A 19,370-nucleotide genomic window follows, 5' to 3' on the forward strand; every position below is an offset into this window, starting at 1 on the left:
AAATTCAATTGAGAAATTAGAATTTGCTCTTCAGTGGTTGCAGGGCTGGAAAGAGAATTATGATTCAGGTGGTTAGACTACAAAATGCCAGCATGTTTCATGGCACCTTTGTCTACATGAATTGTTTTAACTAGGCTCAAATGTCAGCCTATATTTCACTGAGAAGTTAGCCGAAAGAGTTCTGGTTTTGTCCCAAGCAGGTAGATATTGAAGGCATATAACCAAAAGCCAACTAGTGCTTAAGTCTCACGTGTTTCTCTTTCATATTTGAAGTTTCTGTATATTTTTTATTTGTATTAGTTGCCTACACAGTCACATGTGAATGTGTCTAAATTACAGCATTCTAACATACACTAACCAGAAAGTTTGAAAACAAGTAATGCGTGGTAAGAATTTCTAAGTAGTAAGATCCCTGTGCTTGATTCGGCTGTTCTTTTGTGCAGGTATCTACTTGCCTTTTTATTGGAATTCTTAGCATTTTCATTACAAACCGTATTTTATGTTGTGAGATTATGTAAGATATGCTTTTAACAGCGATCTGGCAGATGTGACAAAGTGAGACAGGGGTCACAGCAATATGTGGACTAAAAGCCACCCTTAGGAAAATGGGAGATGATTCTGTATGCCCGAAGTTAGTTGTGTAAGTGATACACACCACATCTGTCCTGTAGGAGAGTCTTCTAAACCTGTTATATTCCCTTTTAATAGAGACGGACGATTTCTGGAGGGCTCCCCGTAAGGGGTGGTCAGACTTGCCTGTCAGGGAGGATCACCCTCCAGCAGTGAATTGTTCACCGCTGTAAAGCATGAAGTTCTGACAAGTGCACCGGCGATGTGCTGTGTATACACGTTGTCCTCCTGAGGTGGAATTTTATTAAAGCTGGGATACAGGGATGGCCAGAGAGGGAAGCACAGGCCCTGCGTACCATGGGGACGTGAACAGGGTTGTTCTGAAGTTCATGGTGATTGCAAAGGAGTGGAACTGAAAGGCTGCCCTGTGACAGCACACCTGGGCTGAGCGGTGGCTCTGTAGGTAATACACGGTACACGTGTTGTTCGTTAGGATTGTGAAAGGTACCTGTTGTTGTTGTTGTGAGAAGAGAGGGCATGTGTTGCAGTCATGTGACTAATACAAAGAATTTAAAATGGTTGAATCATCTCTTTCACACATCCTGGGGAAAGCTTCTGCCCGAGACATTGTGATGTGCTTCTCGGCTTAACGAGGAGTTTAGTTCCTCCACAGCTTTTACATAAGCTTTCCTGGGAAATACCTGAGAAATTAAGTAACTTTTCCGATACTCTCACTTTACGTTGGAGTGGCCCGTTTCCTCACTGGATTGATTGCATGGGTGTGAGGATTCACTGGCAGATGAGGACCATCCCTGCACAATGGAGGTATTTTATGGGACTTGTGGCTTTCAAACTTGAGGTGAAAATGTTGTTGAAAGCTAGCTGTATTCGAGCTGTGCAGGCACCCGCAGGTAACCTGGAGGAGTATTCTAGGAAACATGTAAGAAGGAGGCAGGAATGCTAACTGCATGACATGCAGTCAGAAGGACTTCAGCTTTTGACCTTGCTGTACTTTTGAGAGCGCTATTTCCTTACCTCGGTGTGCTATTGAACCAAGAGCTGGTATTTCAAGTCTCATTTTTTTCTTCAGAAATATATGCTAAGGGAGAAACTTTGTGTATCTTATAATCTTGCCACATTGCCAGTGAACCTTTTAAATTCACTGATCTGGAAATGCAATGCTTCTGACACATTCCAGTTCATTTGCTAAGAAGCAGAAAAGAAAATAAAATTGTGGTTACCCTGCTAGTTTGTCTTATCAGCTTTGTGGCAAATCAGTGTAAGAATGGGAACTGCATATAATCTTTAAACTATCAAATCCAAGAAGTAACATAAAATCTTAAATGGTTTTGTTCTTTAGAATAAGCTGTTTAATTTGCAGAAGCTTTATTAAGTGCACTCTAAAGTTCTCAAGAGTCCTGGAAGCCTTGTGGGTTTGGGCAGGCTCTCTGAGCATACCTGTGGTCTTCTGGAATTCAGGTGCTCCAAACCTGGGGGATCTCTGATTCAATCAGTGGGTGAAGGATCCAAAAACAAGTAGTAGGCTCTTCCTAGTAGAAGTCTCTGGCTAACACACTGATGAAGGTTACTGGAATTCTTGATTGTTTTTCATTAAGAATTATTTTTTTTGAATTATGATTTTTTTTTTTTTACACGTCAAAGCTATGGTTGGAATTTCTGCCATGAAATAAGTTGTAATTATTACAATATACAATTTCTGATTAGAGTAAATGGAGATTTTTCCATGCTGGCAAGTCTCAGATATGTCAAAAAAGCCAAAAAAGAAAAAAAAAGGAAAACTGACTGGAACTTGTAGTTTGGTCAGCTAGACTACGGCTGCTGTTTTTAACAGCTGCTACAATTTACTCTGGGTTCTAGTGTGTACTAGCTGCATTGCATATCAAGTATGGTAATTTTAAGCTTTGTATTGATGAATCCTATGCAGCATATGTCAATGATTCTAAGATGTTTCAAGATAAAAGTTGCAGTAAAAAAAAAAGGATTGTATTTGCAATTTGCGAACAGGTACCATGTATTTTTGTAATTAGCTTGGATCTGACATCAACACAAAGGAATGCCTGGTTCTTCAGTGTGCCTCCAGTTCGTTCTTTCCATATTTTTCCTTCTGGTTCCTTTTCATTTTATTCCTTGTCATCTTCCTTATTCCAGTCTTCTTTTCCTCTTCTTTTTTGTTTAAATTAATTCCATATTCATTTCTTGCTACTCTTCGCCAGAAGTTTCTCTTTTCAGGCTAAGGTGTCTCTATGTGTGCATCATCTTTACGCCTCTCATTATGGAGTCTGTTTAACTGAGCAGGTGTAGTTTGCAACTCTAATACCCCTTGTGGTGTTTTTCTTAACTGTAGATGCTTCGGGAGCACAAGTCTATTATTATTCAGAAACATGTAAGAGGCTGGCTGGCTCGAGTGCGCTACCATAGGACCCTGAAGGCAATTGTTTACTTGCAATGCTGTTACCGGCGCATGATGGCCAAGAGGGAGCTAAAGAAACTCAAGATAGAGGCCCGGTCTGTAGAACGCTACAAGAAGCTTCACATTGGCTTGGAGAACAAGATCATGCAGCTGCAACGAAAAATTGATGAGCAGGTAAAAGCTCCCTGGCCTCAGGGAAAATATTTAGACATCTTGTATTACCTTTGTCAGTAGCACTGTGGGCATTCACAGAAAAATGCACTGAATTTTCATTCTAAGGTATCAGTTCTCTTTTCTGCTGAAGAACATTGATAGAAGAGAAAGGGAGGCCACAGTAGAACTAGAAGAGTAAGGCATCCGTCTGTGTCTCTCAGCAGCACTGAGAGAAAACATCTGCTCCCTTAATGTCAGTATTTCATTTGAAGCACACCAGTTGCTCTGTTTAAGGGGAAGTTGAGGTGATCATGTTTGATGTGTGTGGGCTCCCTGTCTGATTTTAGTTTGGGATGTGTGTGGGCTCCCTGTCTGATTTTGGTTTGGGATGTTAATGTGCAGGCTCAGAGACTGGACTGTTCTGTCACCTTGTTAAGCAATTCTGCAAAACCAGACTGAAACATTTTGGATATGGGGAAGCTGCTCTTTTGCTCCCGTGTCTGGGTATATTCTGTAGGGAACTAGAAGGCTCCCTTAAACCAGAACTTCTACAACAGCTGCTATGTCTGTGTTGTGTTTTGCAAAGAACAAAGAGTACAAATCTCTGCTGGAGAAGCTGAGCAACCTGGAGATCACGTACAGTACGGAGACAGAGAAGCTGCGGAGTGATGTGGAAAGGCTTCGGATGAGTGAGGAGGAGGCTAAGAACGCAACCAACCGTGTCCTCAGCCTTCAGGAGGAGATTGCCAAGCTCCGGAAGGAGCTGCACCAAACTCAGTCTGAGAAGAAGACCATTGAGGAATGGGCAGACAAGTACAAACATGAAACCGAGCAGGCAAGTATGCAGTCTCAGATGCATGAGAAGATTTATAGGGGCCTGGTGTCCTCTCAGGTTTTGCCTAGGCTTATCTGCTTCAGTTGTGTAGCTGATATTTTTACAGTATTTTTAAGCAATGTTATACCTGTACAATCCTAAATAGGCTTGATGCCTAAATAACTACCCCTATGGTAGAAGAATATACTAAATCTATATAGTGTATGTAATTATATGTATTCAATCTATTCAGATTTTGATATTGAAAGTATTTGCAAATCCACATATTTAAGCTTCCTCAATTAGTTAGAGGTAGCGCATTCGTAAAAAGAAATCATTTTACCTACCTAGAGAGTGTAATCACATTGATATCAGAAATCTGTCCTATACATGGTATTCAAAGGTACCTGCTTATATCCTACCTGATTTAAACAATTAGCCTACTAAACACATGTATGTGTGCACAGTCTAGTTCAACAGGTTTTGACTAACCCCTTATCTTTGCTTTAACCACGAACATATCAAACAGGTTGTTTTCTGTCAAGATTACTTGCCGATAACGGTGCACGTTTTGAATATTGGAAAAGCCATTCCGTCGTTATGTGATGCTGCAGTGATACATCTCAAGATCAGATAAACATAAGGAAAAATATTACTTGATTAGGCAAAAGGAATGCATAGTAACCATAATCAGAGACAAATGAGTAACTGGCAAACTGGGCACAGTTAAAGTGGCACAACTTCTGGGCAGAGGCAAGATGTTAGATTATGGTCTTACCCAATGCAATGGAATATACAACAGAACTACCAAATTTGTTCCTATTTTAGGACTATTTCTGTTTTCAGGAATAAATTACATCTTTGGGACTTTACTGAAAATTATTATGGCACAGTGGAGTGGTTCAAGGTGGTTTTGGCATCTGATCAGAAATGGAGTGCAGAACATACGGGGGAATCTGCAGTGGGACATACTTAAGACATGTAATTTGGGAAGTGAAGATGTCATAGCTTAGTTCACTGATTTCATTCTCTGAGGAAGAGTTTAAGTATTTGAACTCTTAGAACAAGGATGTAGTTGCTGTTAGAGCTACTGATGAAAGATGAACTGCATTCTGAGTCAAATATTTTATTATCTCTGTAGCTGGTATCAGAGCTGAAAGAGCAGAACACATTACTGAAAACAGAAAAGGAGGAGCTGAACCGCCGCATCCATGACCAGGCGAGGGAAATAACAGGTTGGCTCTGTTCTTTTCACTCAGGTTTTCTACTTCATGTTACCTTGTAAAGCAACACTCTACTGCATAGGTTGGGCTAATTTGCCTTAGTGGGCATTCCTTTTTAGTTTAATGGTTTCATTTCTTTAAGAACTCACGTGTCAGAATTATTTACTATTTGAAGTCCTAAGGGTTTGGGGTCTTTTTGGTGAGGGTGACTGTTACAGAGTGTTTCACTTTTAAAAAGAAGGCTCTGATACTTAACACAGTTAATCTACTGGAGCTCTTCTGGCTGCTATGACTATGTAGACAGCAGCCAGAAGAGCATAACTCTAGATGCGAAGGCTGTAACGGAGGCATCTGCGATCAGGAAGGTCAGTGTGCTTGAGGCGTAAAGCATCTATATCTTGCTTTTTCCATAACGCAGCACTGGCCTTGTGCCCCTTCTTCCTCCTGCCTGGAATTACTAATGCAAGGTATTAGCAGAATAACTAACTTGACTGAGTGAACCCTTCTATGGTTACCACAGTAATGCTTTGGTCCTTCATATACTTGGCTTAATGTTTGCCTACAGAAGCACAAATACCACACACCAGCTTCAAACAGCAGACTGTTTCACCACCTGTGTTCCTGGTGCAGCCACATGCCTGTACCTCCAGGATGGATGCGCTGCATGGTAGGTAGAACTGGAGTTCTCACTTTGGATTCCTGTTCTCCATGGCAGAGACGATGGAAAAGAAGCTAGTGGAGGAAACGAAACAGCTAGAGCTAGATCTAAATGATGAACGGTTACGGTACCAGAACCTGCTGAATGAGTTCAGCCGTTTAGAGGAGCGGTATGATGATCTCAAGGATGAAATGAACTTAATGGTGGTAAGTGGCTAAACATCTGAGAAACGAAAAGCTGTTCACAAATGTGTTTAGGCAGAATCTATTGGTATAAGTTAGTAACTGATTCTGCTGTCAGCTATGTGGTGGTAACCTGTACCTGAAAAGATAATTTAATTTTTATTCTTTTAAATATTGACTAATTAGATTAGCTCAGCCAAAACAAAGACATTTAAAATTTGTGGTTGGTGTGGTTTGTTTTTTTTTTTTTTTTTAATTTTCACGTTTGTGAAGAAGGCTGAATTTCTGCTGTGACTCTGCTAGTGGTATTGCACGTGCTGTCTGCCCTTATTTTGCCCTGAAGTTATTCACATGTGCTAGGGTTGTTTGTAGCACATTCATCCAGTGTTAAATTTTAAGTAGTTCTAGGAATATTTTATCTGGCAGGAAGAAAAAGTATTCCTCAATACAATGTCTGGAAAGTTAGAGAATTGTTGCCTGTGCTTCCTGTAGACCAAGCTTTTCTTTCCCACAAAATGGTGCATTGCTTGATTCTGCTTTCTGCAGCAATACTTGGTGGTGTAGGATCTGACCTGTCTCCCTAGATTTGGTTGTGGACTACATCTCATAGGCATTAGGTGGCATGAGAGACCAGAATCCAGAAATCTTTTTCTATAAATTTTGATAGCTGTGAAATAACACCAAATATTACAAGCTAAATTATAGGTTGTGAAGAGACAATCACAGGAAAAACCATATAGTAGTATTGATTTGTTTCATTTGCACTCCAGAACATCCCCAAGCCTGGACACAAAAGAACGGATTCAACTCACAGTAGCAATGAATCTGAATATACTTTTAGCTCTGAGATCACAGAAGCAGAAGACTTACCAGTGAGGATGGAGGTAATGTTAAAAAAATCCCACAACTTTTCATTGATCAATGGTTGAACTTATTCCTATCTCTTCATTTTGTATGTCCTTGTGAACACCATATCCTTATATTGAGATATCTAAGGCTTCAATGCAACTTTTTCCACTTCCTTTTTGAAAACAGCTCATTCTCTAGTTAGTTGTGGTCCTATGTAAAAAGACTTCATGAAAGTATGCTTTGAATTCTTCTGTATTACAGTAAACATAGACTAGATACTTGGCCATCCAGTTGATTTGCATCTGTAAAACATTTGCTTGCCAGTGTTTGTAAGCACAATCACTTCTTCAGCACAAAGTGGGAATTTAGAAAACCAGTGAGATGTCCTGAGAAGTCTGTATACTGTATATTCAGGGATTAAAAGTGGCAAGGTGGCTAGCCACATTCCTAGTAGCTACATGGAATGAGCTCCATGTTAGGGGTGAGAATGTCATGTTGATTCATTTTTCCTGTATCTCATAGAGACGAATAAAATTCCTAGAATGTACTATCCCTTTGCATATGCAGTGATACAAATCCCAGGATATTTAAGAATTTTCAGAAAGATGACTCTCTTGATTCAGCTAATGAATAAGAATAATAATAATAATGAACAATTTGTGGTGCAACTCCAAACTATTCTTAGTATTTTCCAAGATATCTCCTCCTTTTGGCCCCTCCCAAAGAAGTGGGACTGCTAACACAGCAGAGAGCCGTCAGGTTGGTGGTCTGACTGTCCTTGGCAGTTTGCAGATGCAAAGCTTTTTCTGTGCATTCTAAAGATCTTCGCACAGCTCACTCCATTTGCCCTCTCTCTAGGTTAGTTATCTCCATAGTTGCTTTTTACAGGCTGTCATTACTTCATTACTATTTTTGAAAGCCTCCACAGAAAATTATTTTCTACTATGGATGCAAATACCCTGACACATCAATGCTGACACATATTCCATGCGGACTCTTTCATAATTTGCCTTCCCACTTAGATTTTTCACCTTGCATAATTGTTTCAGAAAGATGCTCCTACCTCCATGGATAATCAGGAAAAGGACAGTGCAACTACATGTGATTGGATTTCATGTACGAGCAAAATGTCATCTTTTCCTTTGGCTAATAGACTTACTGAATTGCTGTTCTAAAGCCAGTTTTAGTTTTTAGAATATACATGAAAAAAATTAACTCACACAGGAGTGTGAATAAATGCAGCACTGAGATTAAATCTGTATTTGTTTAACCCCTTAAGATTTCAAACTCCAGTTTGACTCTAGGCTAACAATATAGATTCATGATACAAAACCACATTAAAAAATAGGGTCCATCTCAATATGAACCAGTAAAGCCAGAAAACTCAGTCTGTTTTCTTTTTCCTGAGCTGTTGGTGTGGTTTATGACTCTTCCCCTCAACAGTAAAAGGAGATGAAGTGGAAATGGCTGTGCTTGCTTGTCTGCTACAGTCATTAATACTAATTTTCTAATTCCTTTTCTAGGCTTCAAAAATTTATGGTGCACTTCATAGTAAATGCTTTGATCTTCTTGCTACATAAAGTACAAAATGGCTGATGGACAATTTCTGATGTGCCTTCAGATTACAAACGCTGGTCCTTGCCCAGAAAATAGTGAGCAAGTCAGTGGATTAGGCCCAGAACAGGCTGTATAATTAGAATAATAAAAGGAAAAAGGCATAAAATATATCTTCTGGTACCTATTTATGTCACATCCCACTAAATTAACCTGTAAATCTACACTCAGCAGAGAGATTTCTCTGTAGTTGAAGAACTTACTGTAGAAATAATTTAAAACTAAAAAAAAAAAAAAGCCTCTATTTACAGTTGTTTCCAGGTGAGCCTAACCACAGACTTTTTTTTCTCCTTTCCCCCTTCAAACAAGTAAGAATAAAAGGTATGCTTAATTATAGACCTCCTGTCTGCTAGGTAGTCTCTAGTGCTTTCTTTTACTAGGCTTTAGGCTTAGACACGTTTTATACTAGTAGATCCTTTTTTAAAATAGCATTTGACAGCTGATGAAATATTTTAGATGCCAATAGTGAACTCTCAGAATCAAGTAACATTTCTGTGTTCCTCTCTTTCCCCAGTCTGTCTCCCGTCTCTACTCACTGTAGTGCTTCCTTGTGATATGGAAGGGGAATACTTCTTGACTTCCTTCTGTTCTTTCTAAAGCAGGAACCAAGTGAGAAAAAGGCACCATTGGATATGTCTCTGTTCCTCAAGCTGCAGAAACGGGTTACAGAGCTGGAGCAAGAAAAGCAATCCCTGCAGGATGAACTGGACAGAAAGGAAGAACAGGCTCTCCGTGCTAAAGCTAAGGTGGACTCTTTCTAGCTGATCAAATGCTGATGCCAGAGTATCCCTTCTTGTGAAATAGTAGCTGTGGGAATGCTGACTGGCTTTTAGTAAATCCTTATCTTCCTCTAGTACTTGCTTTATTTAACAAAAAGTTTTATGCCTGGTGCTTAGTACTAGGGACTGGTTATTTAGTTTTCCAAGGTCCTTGAGATCCTCTGATGGAAATTAACAGGAACAAAAAGTGCTTGGGACTTGGCTTAAAAAAAAAAAAAAAAGGCCGTTTTTATTAAGGAATAGCAATATAGAAATTCAACTTAAATGATGGGGAGAATGAGTAATTGTTCATTTTAGGCAGAGTAAAAAGTGTTTCAACCAGGATGCAGAGCCAAAGCGCTGGGATTAGACGTGTTTAGCAGACTTTATTTGAAATTCTCCTCTGATTTGGTCTCCTTAAGTACTTATAAAAATATGAAACCAGTTTTTGCAATTGTTTGTTATTACTCTTCCACCAGTGAATTTCTTGAGCATCCTGGCATTCATCCTGCTCTGTTTTGTTACCAGTGACAGTAGTGTGATCTGTACATGATTTTATTTATATTAACCAATTATGTGTTATAAATTCATAAGTAAATGAAAGGAGACAATGCCAATATTCAAACTAAAACACTCAGCAGTACCATAATGAGTATTTTCCAGTTTTATAGGAAAATAATTTCAGCTCCCTTTCCTTTTCCTGCCTCAACTAAATTAAAGAATAGAAAGGATTGGATTTCTATTTTTCACACTTGTCTGTATTCTTTCATAGGAGGAGGAAAGGCCTCCAATAAGAGGTGCAGAGTTGGAGTATGAGTCGCTCAAGGTAATTCTAAAAAGAAGGTTTCTGTTATTTTCTAGTGAGAATGTTGCCACCAGTTGTATGCGCTGGCATAGAAAATTACATCAGCCCTCCTATTTCAGATTACTAGCTGGAGAAACTAGAACAAAAATTCCCCTGCAATCATTTTATTGTAGGATTGTCCTTTTTGAGGTGTAGAGTGTGTGGCTGGGGCTGCAGAACAGAAAGATGGGAGTTACCTGTTGAAACACTTAGTACAGCTTGCAAGTTAATTTGAGCAAAAATACAGTGATAAATGTAGCCCTCTTTTCCAAACACATTATTTAAATTAATGTATACCTCAGACCACTAAAACTATTTCCTAATATCACTGAATGATGCAGAGTGTTCTTAGCCTGCTGACCAGTATTCGTTGTGAACTTTTTTCTTTTTTAAGGGGAGAATAAGAGAAAAGAAAGATCGGTAATTTTTTTCCCATCAGATCTGTATGATTCATGTCTATGTGTTGATTTTGCACTTCAGAGAAAAGGTTAGCCCTATCAGTGAAATCGTCCCAGGCACTATTCACCGTAGTCAAGAGGCCAGGGATGTGGGAGAGATTGATTGATTTGTTGCAGTTACTCATCGTTTTTACCATTTCTAGCCATAGTTTTGTGCGTATGGTTTATAGGCACGTTGGAATGCTGCTGGGTGACAGAATTGTCCCTATTTCTTGCAGCGTCAAGAACTTGAATCTGAGAACAAAAAACTGAAGAATGAGTTGAATGAGCTGCAGAAGGCCCTCACAGAAACACGATCTCCAGAGGTAACTGCTCCTGGTGCCCCTGCATATCGAGTCCTCCTGGATCAGCTGACTTCAGTAAGTGAAGAGCTTGAAGTACGCAAGGAAGAAGTCCTCATCCTGAGGTCTCAGCTTGTTAGCCAGAAAGAGGCTATTCAACCCAAGGTAAATAACAGTCAGCAGATGCACTGTGTAGTAAAGTTACATTGCATCACTGACGTGCTTTACTTAATTTAACAGCGTGCTTGAAAATGCAGAATAAAATGGTCTAGGTTTGAAGGCCTTTCTAAGTGTAATCCATTGATCCATTGTTAGTGCACAAATCACAGCAGTGCGAATTGGGAGATTCTATTAATAAACCAATTTTGGGTTTGTCTACCAGCATTCATGCAAAGATATCATACTGATCACATCAGGCTGGCAGATACCAATGGTCTGGACAGGATCTCCCCAGACTCTTTGAACAATGCAGAAATAATTCTCATTGGGAGCAGTATTATATTTGTAGTGAGTATGTAGTTTGTCTGGATTACAGTAGTTCTCAGGAATTCTTTTTAATTAATAGTTCAGTAGGAGGTACAAGGAAAAATTTCTTCTAAATCTATGCGGGGTCATAGATGATTGCAAATAAATACCATTTCCTAAATATAGCTATGAAGCTATATAAATTCCATGTTATTGTTTAATAGGTGCTACATGGTTTTGTTGAGAAGAGTAGATTGCAACCACTGAAACACGTATCTTCTAAAAAGCTCTAATTCTGATGAGGTACTTAGGGAAGTAATAACTTTGAAAATAAGAAAATAAGAGTCATTCAACATGAAAAGGTATCACGTAAATCCAGGAACTAGTCATTTCCATTGAACTGAGCTATCTAGTGTTTTGTAACCGCGGCAAGGAATGAACAGATAATGTCATCTTTCCTTTGCTACTGTGAAGTTGTGTTTATATTTGTCCTAAATAAATTGAAAGTCTGTGATGCATGAAGGCGTACATACCTTGTTTTAAATGATTCATTATAAAGAAAACAAAACCTGGTTTTCTGCAGTATTTAGAACATTGTAAATAAATACTTGAATAGTAAATCCTTGAATAACTTATTCTCAGCAATGGTGGGATACAAGTATTGTTTTTACAGCAGTTATGAGTATGAGGGAAATTCATGAAGGTGACCTGTGGGATGGCTAACAGCCAGTTTGCAGATAGCTTCTGCTTGTTAGGTTGGACAGCTGCAGACAGACAGATTTTTTTTTTTTTAATGACTTGTTTTTCTTCTTTCTTGCCTACCAATTTGATTGCCAGGAGGATAAGGTACACATTTTCTTCTACAGTTATAAACCAGAACTCTTAAATGCTAAAAAAATCCTCAACAATACTTGAGCTGTCATTTCCCTGCCTCTCATAAGTAACCTACATGTATTTGAAGTTGTTCTTGCACTTTACTTCGCTGTTAGTGAAAAACCTTTCTCATTATCCTGTGTTCCCTGCATCCTCATCTTCCCGCTCCATGCAAGGGAACAAGTTACTTCAAAACAAGCAGATTTAACAACTTTGAACTGTTGGTTTATGGTAACTTGAACATGAAAGGAAAGATTCAGAAATTGGTCTAGTCAGCTTAATCAATGTATCTTGCAGAGTGTGTTAGAAGAGTAAGAGCAGCACAGGAATCAGATTTCTGTTAACTTGCAAAATCCATAAATTTCACCAAAAAAAAGTCTGATTTGAAGAACTACCTTACTTTATAGTGTTTGTCATCCTCATCATGCAACAAACATTCAAAACTCACGCTGTGATCTGCAGATATTAGATAGGAATTGCTGAACATTTGATTAGAAAATGTAGTTGAACACGTAGTATTTAGGAGTATGAGAAACTGAACTGACTCTAAATGAAGGCTGTTAATTCAAATATTACAACTACAGCAGGTAGGGTATTCTTGAAGATATAAGAGTAATTAGCATTTCTTTCCATCAGCACAAAAATAATGGATATGTTCAGACTGCTAAAGCTTGATAGATTGGCTGGGGAGAGAGCAGTTTTACTGTGTAATAAAATAATAGTAGAAGAATCACAAAGATCTCATAAGGATGTTGGGAATAATTCTTTGAGGAGCTTATATATTTTATTGCTTTTCATATTAGATAATATGAATCATACTAGGCATCGAGACCTAGGCTCCAAAATTTATGTCCACAAAGTTGTTACTGTAAATACTTTGCAAAATTTTACACAGGAAAATAGCATTTGATTGCTTTGGAAGTCAAAAAGAAAAGTCAGAGTTCCGTCCCTTATGTTCGTTAGAGTCCTGTGGCTCCACTGTAATTATCCACAGCAGTGACTCCGATCAGTTTGGCTGAGGTGACTGTAAACATCTGTTTAAGTTTTACTGAGGAAAAAGCAAAAGTGCCATAGTAAACATTCACAACTGAAAGAATATGGTATTATGATGATATCTAACTTAAAAAATCTCAAGCCCTTGTAAATTATTTCCTGCTTTGCCAGAGTATTAAAATATATGAAGGGAGGAATGGACCTTATTTATGAGATTTGAAAGAATACATGTAATGGTGTGTTTAAGAAATATTAATAGAATTAAGCTTGCAAAATTGTGCTTCTTCAGTTTCAGTATTAGCAGCTGTTCCTGGTAATTTGAAGTAAAATGCAACTTCATCATTTAATGAAATTTATTTTGTTCCTTTTACATGATGAACAAATTAAAGGAGGTTAACACATGTACCCGCTTATTAGACAGACTGATATTTGACCATGTTGCATGCATTCATTTTAAAAGATAGACCAAATGGACATGGAAATTATGGACTGACGTCCTGATCAAGTACCCACACTAATTTTAATGTGGCTACTCAAGGATTAGTGTTCCACGTGGGTACGGTGGTGAAAACATGGATTCAAAGAACAATTACATTGTTAAACTTACCCTGGAAATCATCATTCTTTTTCCAGAATACCATGACAGATTCTACAATCCTCTTGGAGGATGTACAAAAGATGAAAGACAAAGGAGAAATAGCACAGGCTTATATTGGACTGAAGGAAACAAACAGGTACAAGTTCTCTTTCTTTAATGTACAATCAGTTGGGGTCTGCTGTGACACATTGCGTATATCATATTCAGTAAGTTGCATTCATGTAAGTCTAGATACTTAGAGAACACTTGGGATTATGATTTTGTTTGATTAGTAAAATTGGTGTATGCAATATTTGAAAGGATTAGGAAAAAATGGGGAAATGCAATTTCAAGCTTCCTGGATTTACATCATCTTAGCCTTTAATTACTACATTGCTCAAACTGGGTGCCATTGCCCATGCTGGTTTTTTACCTTTTGTCCAGTAGTTGTCACAATAGTCTGTCATAATATATTTGTTGTAACAGCATAAAATGCTGTAACCAGTTAGGCTAACACCAAGAACTGAATTTCGTCATTAAGAAGAAATACGTATAAAGAAGAGGTCATTTGCTAAGTTGTTTCAGAGCATTGTTTGTTTCTCTTTTATAGTAACTGTAATTTAGTGTGTAATGTCCTTAACATGTCATCTCATCACCATCACGTCTCTCTCTTGTATTTTTTTTAAACACTTTTCTTGAAAGGCAATCTCCCCAGGACTGTCATATGCTGAATGAGGACGGAGAACTTTGGCTGGTTTATGAAGGGTTAAAACAAGCCAACAGGTTACTAGACTTCTCAGAATGTTTTTTTTCTCGTTTGCATCTTCTTTTCTAGCTAACTGTGCCCCTTGCTATGGGTTTGCTTTATCTACAGTATTTCTATTGCTTTAACAGTTAGAAAAAAATTCATCACAAATTAGACAAATTAAAGAGTTTCCTCAAACTTAGTCCTAAACCTTTCTACTTGTCAAGTTACATAATTTAAAAAGTTAGGGTGGCGGCAACAGCTGATACATAATTCATAAAAATACTTGCACAAAAATAGACTGTAAAATACCAGAAGCTCCACAACTGGAAAAGATTTGTAGCTGTGTATTATTTGTCTGCCTTTACATCGTGTATCAAAATTAATGTCCCCTACAGTTTTTCAGCCTAAAGAAGTACAATCATTTTAGTAATAATACTATTGTTCAAGTAGCTTCAGCGTACTCTTAACTTTCAAATAGTCATGGGTCTTACTCTCCTTGTTGCGACTCAGGTGCACTAAATTGAACAATCTTCTCCCACGTCTCTCCGTGCCAGATTCAAAATGTAAGACAAAATAACCGACAAACAGAAGTACTCTTTAGTTCATCGTGGCGCTGCTCAAACCTCAGTGCAATCACTGCAGTCTCTGTAAAGACTGCATGCTGGTCATGTAACGGGCGAGATTCACCTTGTTAGGAAATGCAGTTCTGTCTCTGTGTGCACGTCTGGGCCCCGTATCCATACATGTGTCCCAGACTTCCAAAATGGTTCCTAGTTTTGCACTGGTGACTAATTCAGTAGATCAGCAGTGCTGATCTTCTCCAAGATACACATTTGGTAGTAGAAACTACAGAAGGAGGTATTTTGCAACGAATGCTACTAACTAAAGTCTTTCCTTTTCTTGTGCTAACAAATTCTACACCTAACATTGTTTTGTACGCCTGTGAAGCTCTAACTTAGAGCAAGTGTTCTGTGGAGCAGGATGTGAGAGCGTTTGCCCTGCGCCTCTTGTTTCTTGTCCTAGCACTGTAGGGACAAGAAGCTTTATATTAAATGGCAGAGCAATGCAGGTAAATGACTGTTTGCCCTTGCGTGCTTGATCAGTCTAGTTACTAATAAATGTGCCTGCCTATGCATATTTAAACCCTGAAAGATTGTCTAATTGAACACTAGTAGTCACTAGGAATGTCATTTCCTGTGTGTGTACGTACGAAATGATGAGTCAGAGCACTTGGACGGTGCCTTGCAAGCAGGAGTAGATCCCCACAGCGCTGCTCGGGAGGAGGCTGGTACGTGTTATCCCCGTTTCACATGAGAATTTGAGACGTGATGTGCCCAAGGGGAAAGAGCCAGTCAGTAGTGACTTGAGTCAGTTGCTCCCGGATCCCAGTCCTGAGTTTGGTTCTGTTGTTAACCTTTACTGCGCTAATGACAACCCTCTGCAAAATGTTGGTTTTCATGTAAAAATAAAGATTATTTACGTGCATTTGCAATTAAATGGTTTCTAACTGAACAGAGTTAACTATAAAAAGATTTTCCTTTGTTAATATTGCAGGGTTCTAGCATAAGCGAACACAGTGTCTTCTTCATTTTACACAGTTTGTTTGATTTGGTTAGAGGTAAAACCTCTTTAAAGCCCCTTTAAAAGCAGTGACAATCTGCGAAGACTTAGCAATACATTTATTGCCACATGTTCTCAGTGGCACCATACACAGTATGTGTTCAATCGCAGAGGAAATGCAAAGCAGTGTCACAATTAATGTCTCTCCACTTTTTGATCATGCAAGCTTAATTTAATTAGAAGGCATACTGAAGGGTTTAAAGAGTACTCTGCCTTTTTCATTTTCCTTTGCAAGCCGTGGCTAATTGTTCCTGAGCAGCAGCTAAAGCTTTACACTCCCTCTGAGAATTGGGGATTTAACTTTCTAAGTGTGTTCACGCAACTGTTGCTCAACTTCTTTAGGCTGCTGGAGTCTCAGCTTCAGTCGCAGAAGAAGAGCCACGAGAACGAACTGGAATCGCTGCGAGGTGAGATCCAAAGTCTGAAGGAAGAAAACAATCGCCAGCAGCAGCTCTTAGCACAGAATCTGCAGCTGCCTCCAGAGGCCCGCATTGAAGCCAGTCTACAGCATGAGATCACTCGGCTGACTAATGAGAACTTGGTAAGGGCAGTGATGCTGCAGGAGCAGGCTGGGGGACTTAGACTTGCTGCGCCTGTAAGGTCTTACCAGTTTTCAGAAACTTTCAAAAAGTTTCAGAATTTCAAAAGATTGCATGAGTATGGGGTTTTTTTGTAGGTAAGCTAATGGGAGAGAGAGACTTATGATTGCTGATGAGGTAATAACGTTTTAGGGAATTTGTTTGAAGTTTGTGGCATGGAGAAAGCTCGTGGATTCCAGCTTTCAACTGATGAGTTTAATCATCGCTAAATAGAATGACTGATATCCAGGGAACTCATAAAAAATACTAGTGCCAAGTAGTGGTGTTTCCTCTCTAATATATTAGTTTATTTTGTTGAAAAACTCTGATGTAGTTCTTCAATTATTTAATGTCACTTTTCTTCCCATTTCCCTCCTCCCTGCCTGAAGCTACACAGGTAATCCACTGTGTTACAAGCTCCAGCTATTCAGTATGTTTTGAAGAAAGAAATAGTTCCAGGAAAAGAAACTTGGTTAGAAGTCACTTAGCTAATAATTGGTATTCCTTGTTTACTGCACAACCTTTTTGTATGAAGGAAAGATTGGGTGAAAGTCCTTACATTCCCTGCAAAGGAGTATGTTCATCATGTCCAGGCTAGTTCAATTCTGGGGAAATTTTCCAAAGAGGCCCGTGTTGGAATGTCATTGGCTTATCACTGTTTATTGGTAAAGGGAACCGTGCTACTTCAGGAAGAAAAATCCTAGCTCTGAGTGTCATTGCTTCCTGTAAACAAGCCACGATGTAGTCTTTCCTGCTTATGTACGTTACAGAAGTTATCATTGTCAGGCTCTTGTCTTAGTACCAAAGGTTTTGAGGAAAACATCAGATAATTCAGCTAATAGATGTTGGAAAACTGCTTGAAAGTATATTATAAGTTTGCCTCAGCAGCAGCTGTCTCTCACTGGCAAAGGTAAATGATGAATGTTTCCATCTCTGACAGCTCCCTTCTGCTGCTTAGTCATATGTTATGATTTTTAGCTTTTTTTTCCCCCCAAGAGACCTACTCATCATATTCTGCGTTCCTAAGACAACACACATTCATGTAATTACATCCCAGAGGAGTTCTCTTTATTTTCAAATACAGTGAATGTAATTTTACTTGTTAAATATAGACTCATTCCTTAGTATTTAATTTCTGATGTTTGAGTATTGCAAGTCCACTCCAAGTCAGGTATATGCTTCTTTTCCACTCCTAGCCCTAGAGTGGAAATAATTTACAGGCTTTCCAGATGTGATACTAGAATTGCAGTATTTACTGCAATCCCATCTTGATTAGCATAAGAAAATGTCATGTCCAGGTTCTCACAAAGTTAACACTTGCACAGTGTTAGTACTGCCCATTTTTAAAAGAGCTGACTGTTCTGCAACTCATCTACATCAGCGTCTCTCTGGGGGAGGCTGGCATGAACACCACAACCAAGGACTAGACTACCTAAAAATTAGAGATTCTTGATCTTGTTTTAATCTGATTTAATTCTTATAGTGCTTACTGAAGTATCAGTGTCTCAAAGGGAGGGGGAAAAACAATCCTCTACCTATTTTTACAGTTTTATGAGGAGTTGTATGCAGATGATCCCAAGAAGTATCAATCGTACCGGATTTCACTTTACAAACGGATGATTGTATGTAGATCACGTGAATCCTGTTTCTCTGTTGTCTTGTTTGCTGTTTCTGGAGCACTAATTGAAAAGCAGGCTGCCTCTTTTTCTCCCTTTCAAAGGAAGTCCCCTGCAGAGAGCTTCACGATGCCAATTACTTCCCTCAGTGCTTTTTTTGTTAGTCTTAGTGTCCTCTCTGTAATCTGTGTCTCTTTTTGATGCACAGTTTTGTTACTAATACAAGTCTTGCACTGTGAACAAAGCAGTTTCTTTTTGAATACTATTTAATACTGCCCTGAAAAAGAGCTACGTGATGCAAAAGATGCTCAATTTTCTGAACCACTCTTTGCTTTAAAACTTTGATACATTTAAATTCAGTTCAGCAAAATAGAGGCCTGATCATACAGATACTTATCAAGGTGAATAATGCCTGCAATCCAGTCATAGCCTGAATTTGTTCATAGATCTCTTTACAGTGCTGACATCTGGAATGAATAAATCTATCAATCAAAATACATAACCTTTTAATATTTTTCAAAAATGCAAAATATGAAGGATAAAATTGGAAAAAACATTTCTATAATAATTAAAAATAACAAATTGAGATAGCACCATATCTAAGCTTAGAAGAATATAATTTATGAGATTCCAAATCTTAATGAGATGTGAAATCTGTTCAATTTGTTTAGAGGAACCATAGAAGGAACTTTATTCCTCCTCACATATTTGTTGTTCAAAAATCATATCCCTTCACTGATACATTCAAAACAATCTGTTGGACTTACATGTATTTTTTTATTAATTTCAGGAGAAATTGTTATATCTAATAATAAATATATTGTGTTATTAACAGGATTTCTGTTGTAAAATTGAACATTGCTTTGAATGTGAAGCATGGCCTTGATTCAGTTCTTTCAACAGGCCTAATTATCTTACTGCTCACGTATATTATATTAGGTTGTAAACTCTTTACTACATGATTAAGAGCAATTTTGTGCCTAATTCTAAGTTGTTGCTAGTGCTGCACTAGTGTTTTTCAATACGTTAGGAGAGGTGTAGTTTCCCAGATGATGGTTTTGGTGC

The 19,370-nt window shown here is 38.4% G+C and overlaps 1 protein-coding gene across 1 annotated transcript in view; it reads left to right on the forward strand.

The window, feature by feature from the left end:
- The window catches only part of MYO5A (myosin VA), a 93,033-nt gene that overhangs the window by 63,255 nt on the left and 10,408 nt on the right, over positions 1-19,370 (forward strand). The window contains exons 22-34 of the mRNA XM_059824173.1: positions 2,936-3,175; positions 3,741-3,989; positions 5,110-5,203; positions 5,907-6,055; positions 6,802-6,915; positions 9,094-9,240; positions 10,025-10,078; positions 10,773-11,000; positions 12,138-12,146; positions 13,800-13,900; positions 14,446-14,526; positions 16,454-16,652; positions 18,237-18,311. Of these exons, the coding sequence (XP_059680156.1) occupies positions 2,936-3,175; positions 3,741-3,989; positions 5,110-5,203; positions 5,907-6,055; positions 6,802-6,915; positions 9,094-9,240; positions 10,025-10,078; positions 10,773-11,000; positions 12,138-12,146; positions 13,800-13,900; positions 14,446-14,526; positions 16,454-16,652; positions 18,237-18,311 (1,740 nt within the window). The remainder of the gene's footprint in view (positions 1-2,935; positions 3,176-3,740; positions 3,990-5,109; positions 5,204-5,906; positions 6,056-6,801; positions 6,916-9,093; positions 9,241-10,024; positions 10,079-10,772; positions 11,001-12,137; positions 12,147-13,799; positions 13,901-14,445; positions 14,527-16,453; positions 16,653-18,236; positions 18,312-19,370) is intronic.

This window comes from Gavia stellata, chromosome 13 (genome assembly GCF_030936135.1).
Source record: "Gavia stellata isolate bGavSte3 chromosome 13, bGavSte3.hap2, whole genome shotgun sequence".
In the NCBI taxonomy this organism is placed as follows: Eukaryota; Metazoa; Chordata; class Aves; order Gaviiformes; family Gaviidae; genus Gavia; species Gavia stellata.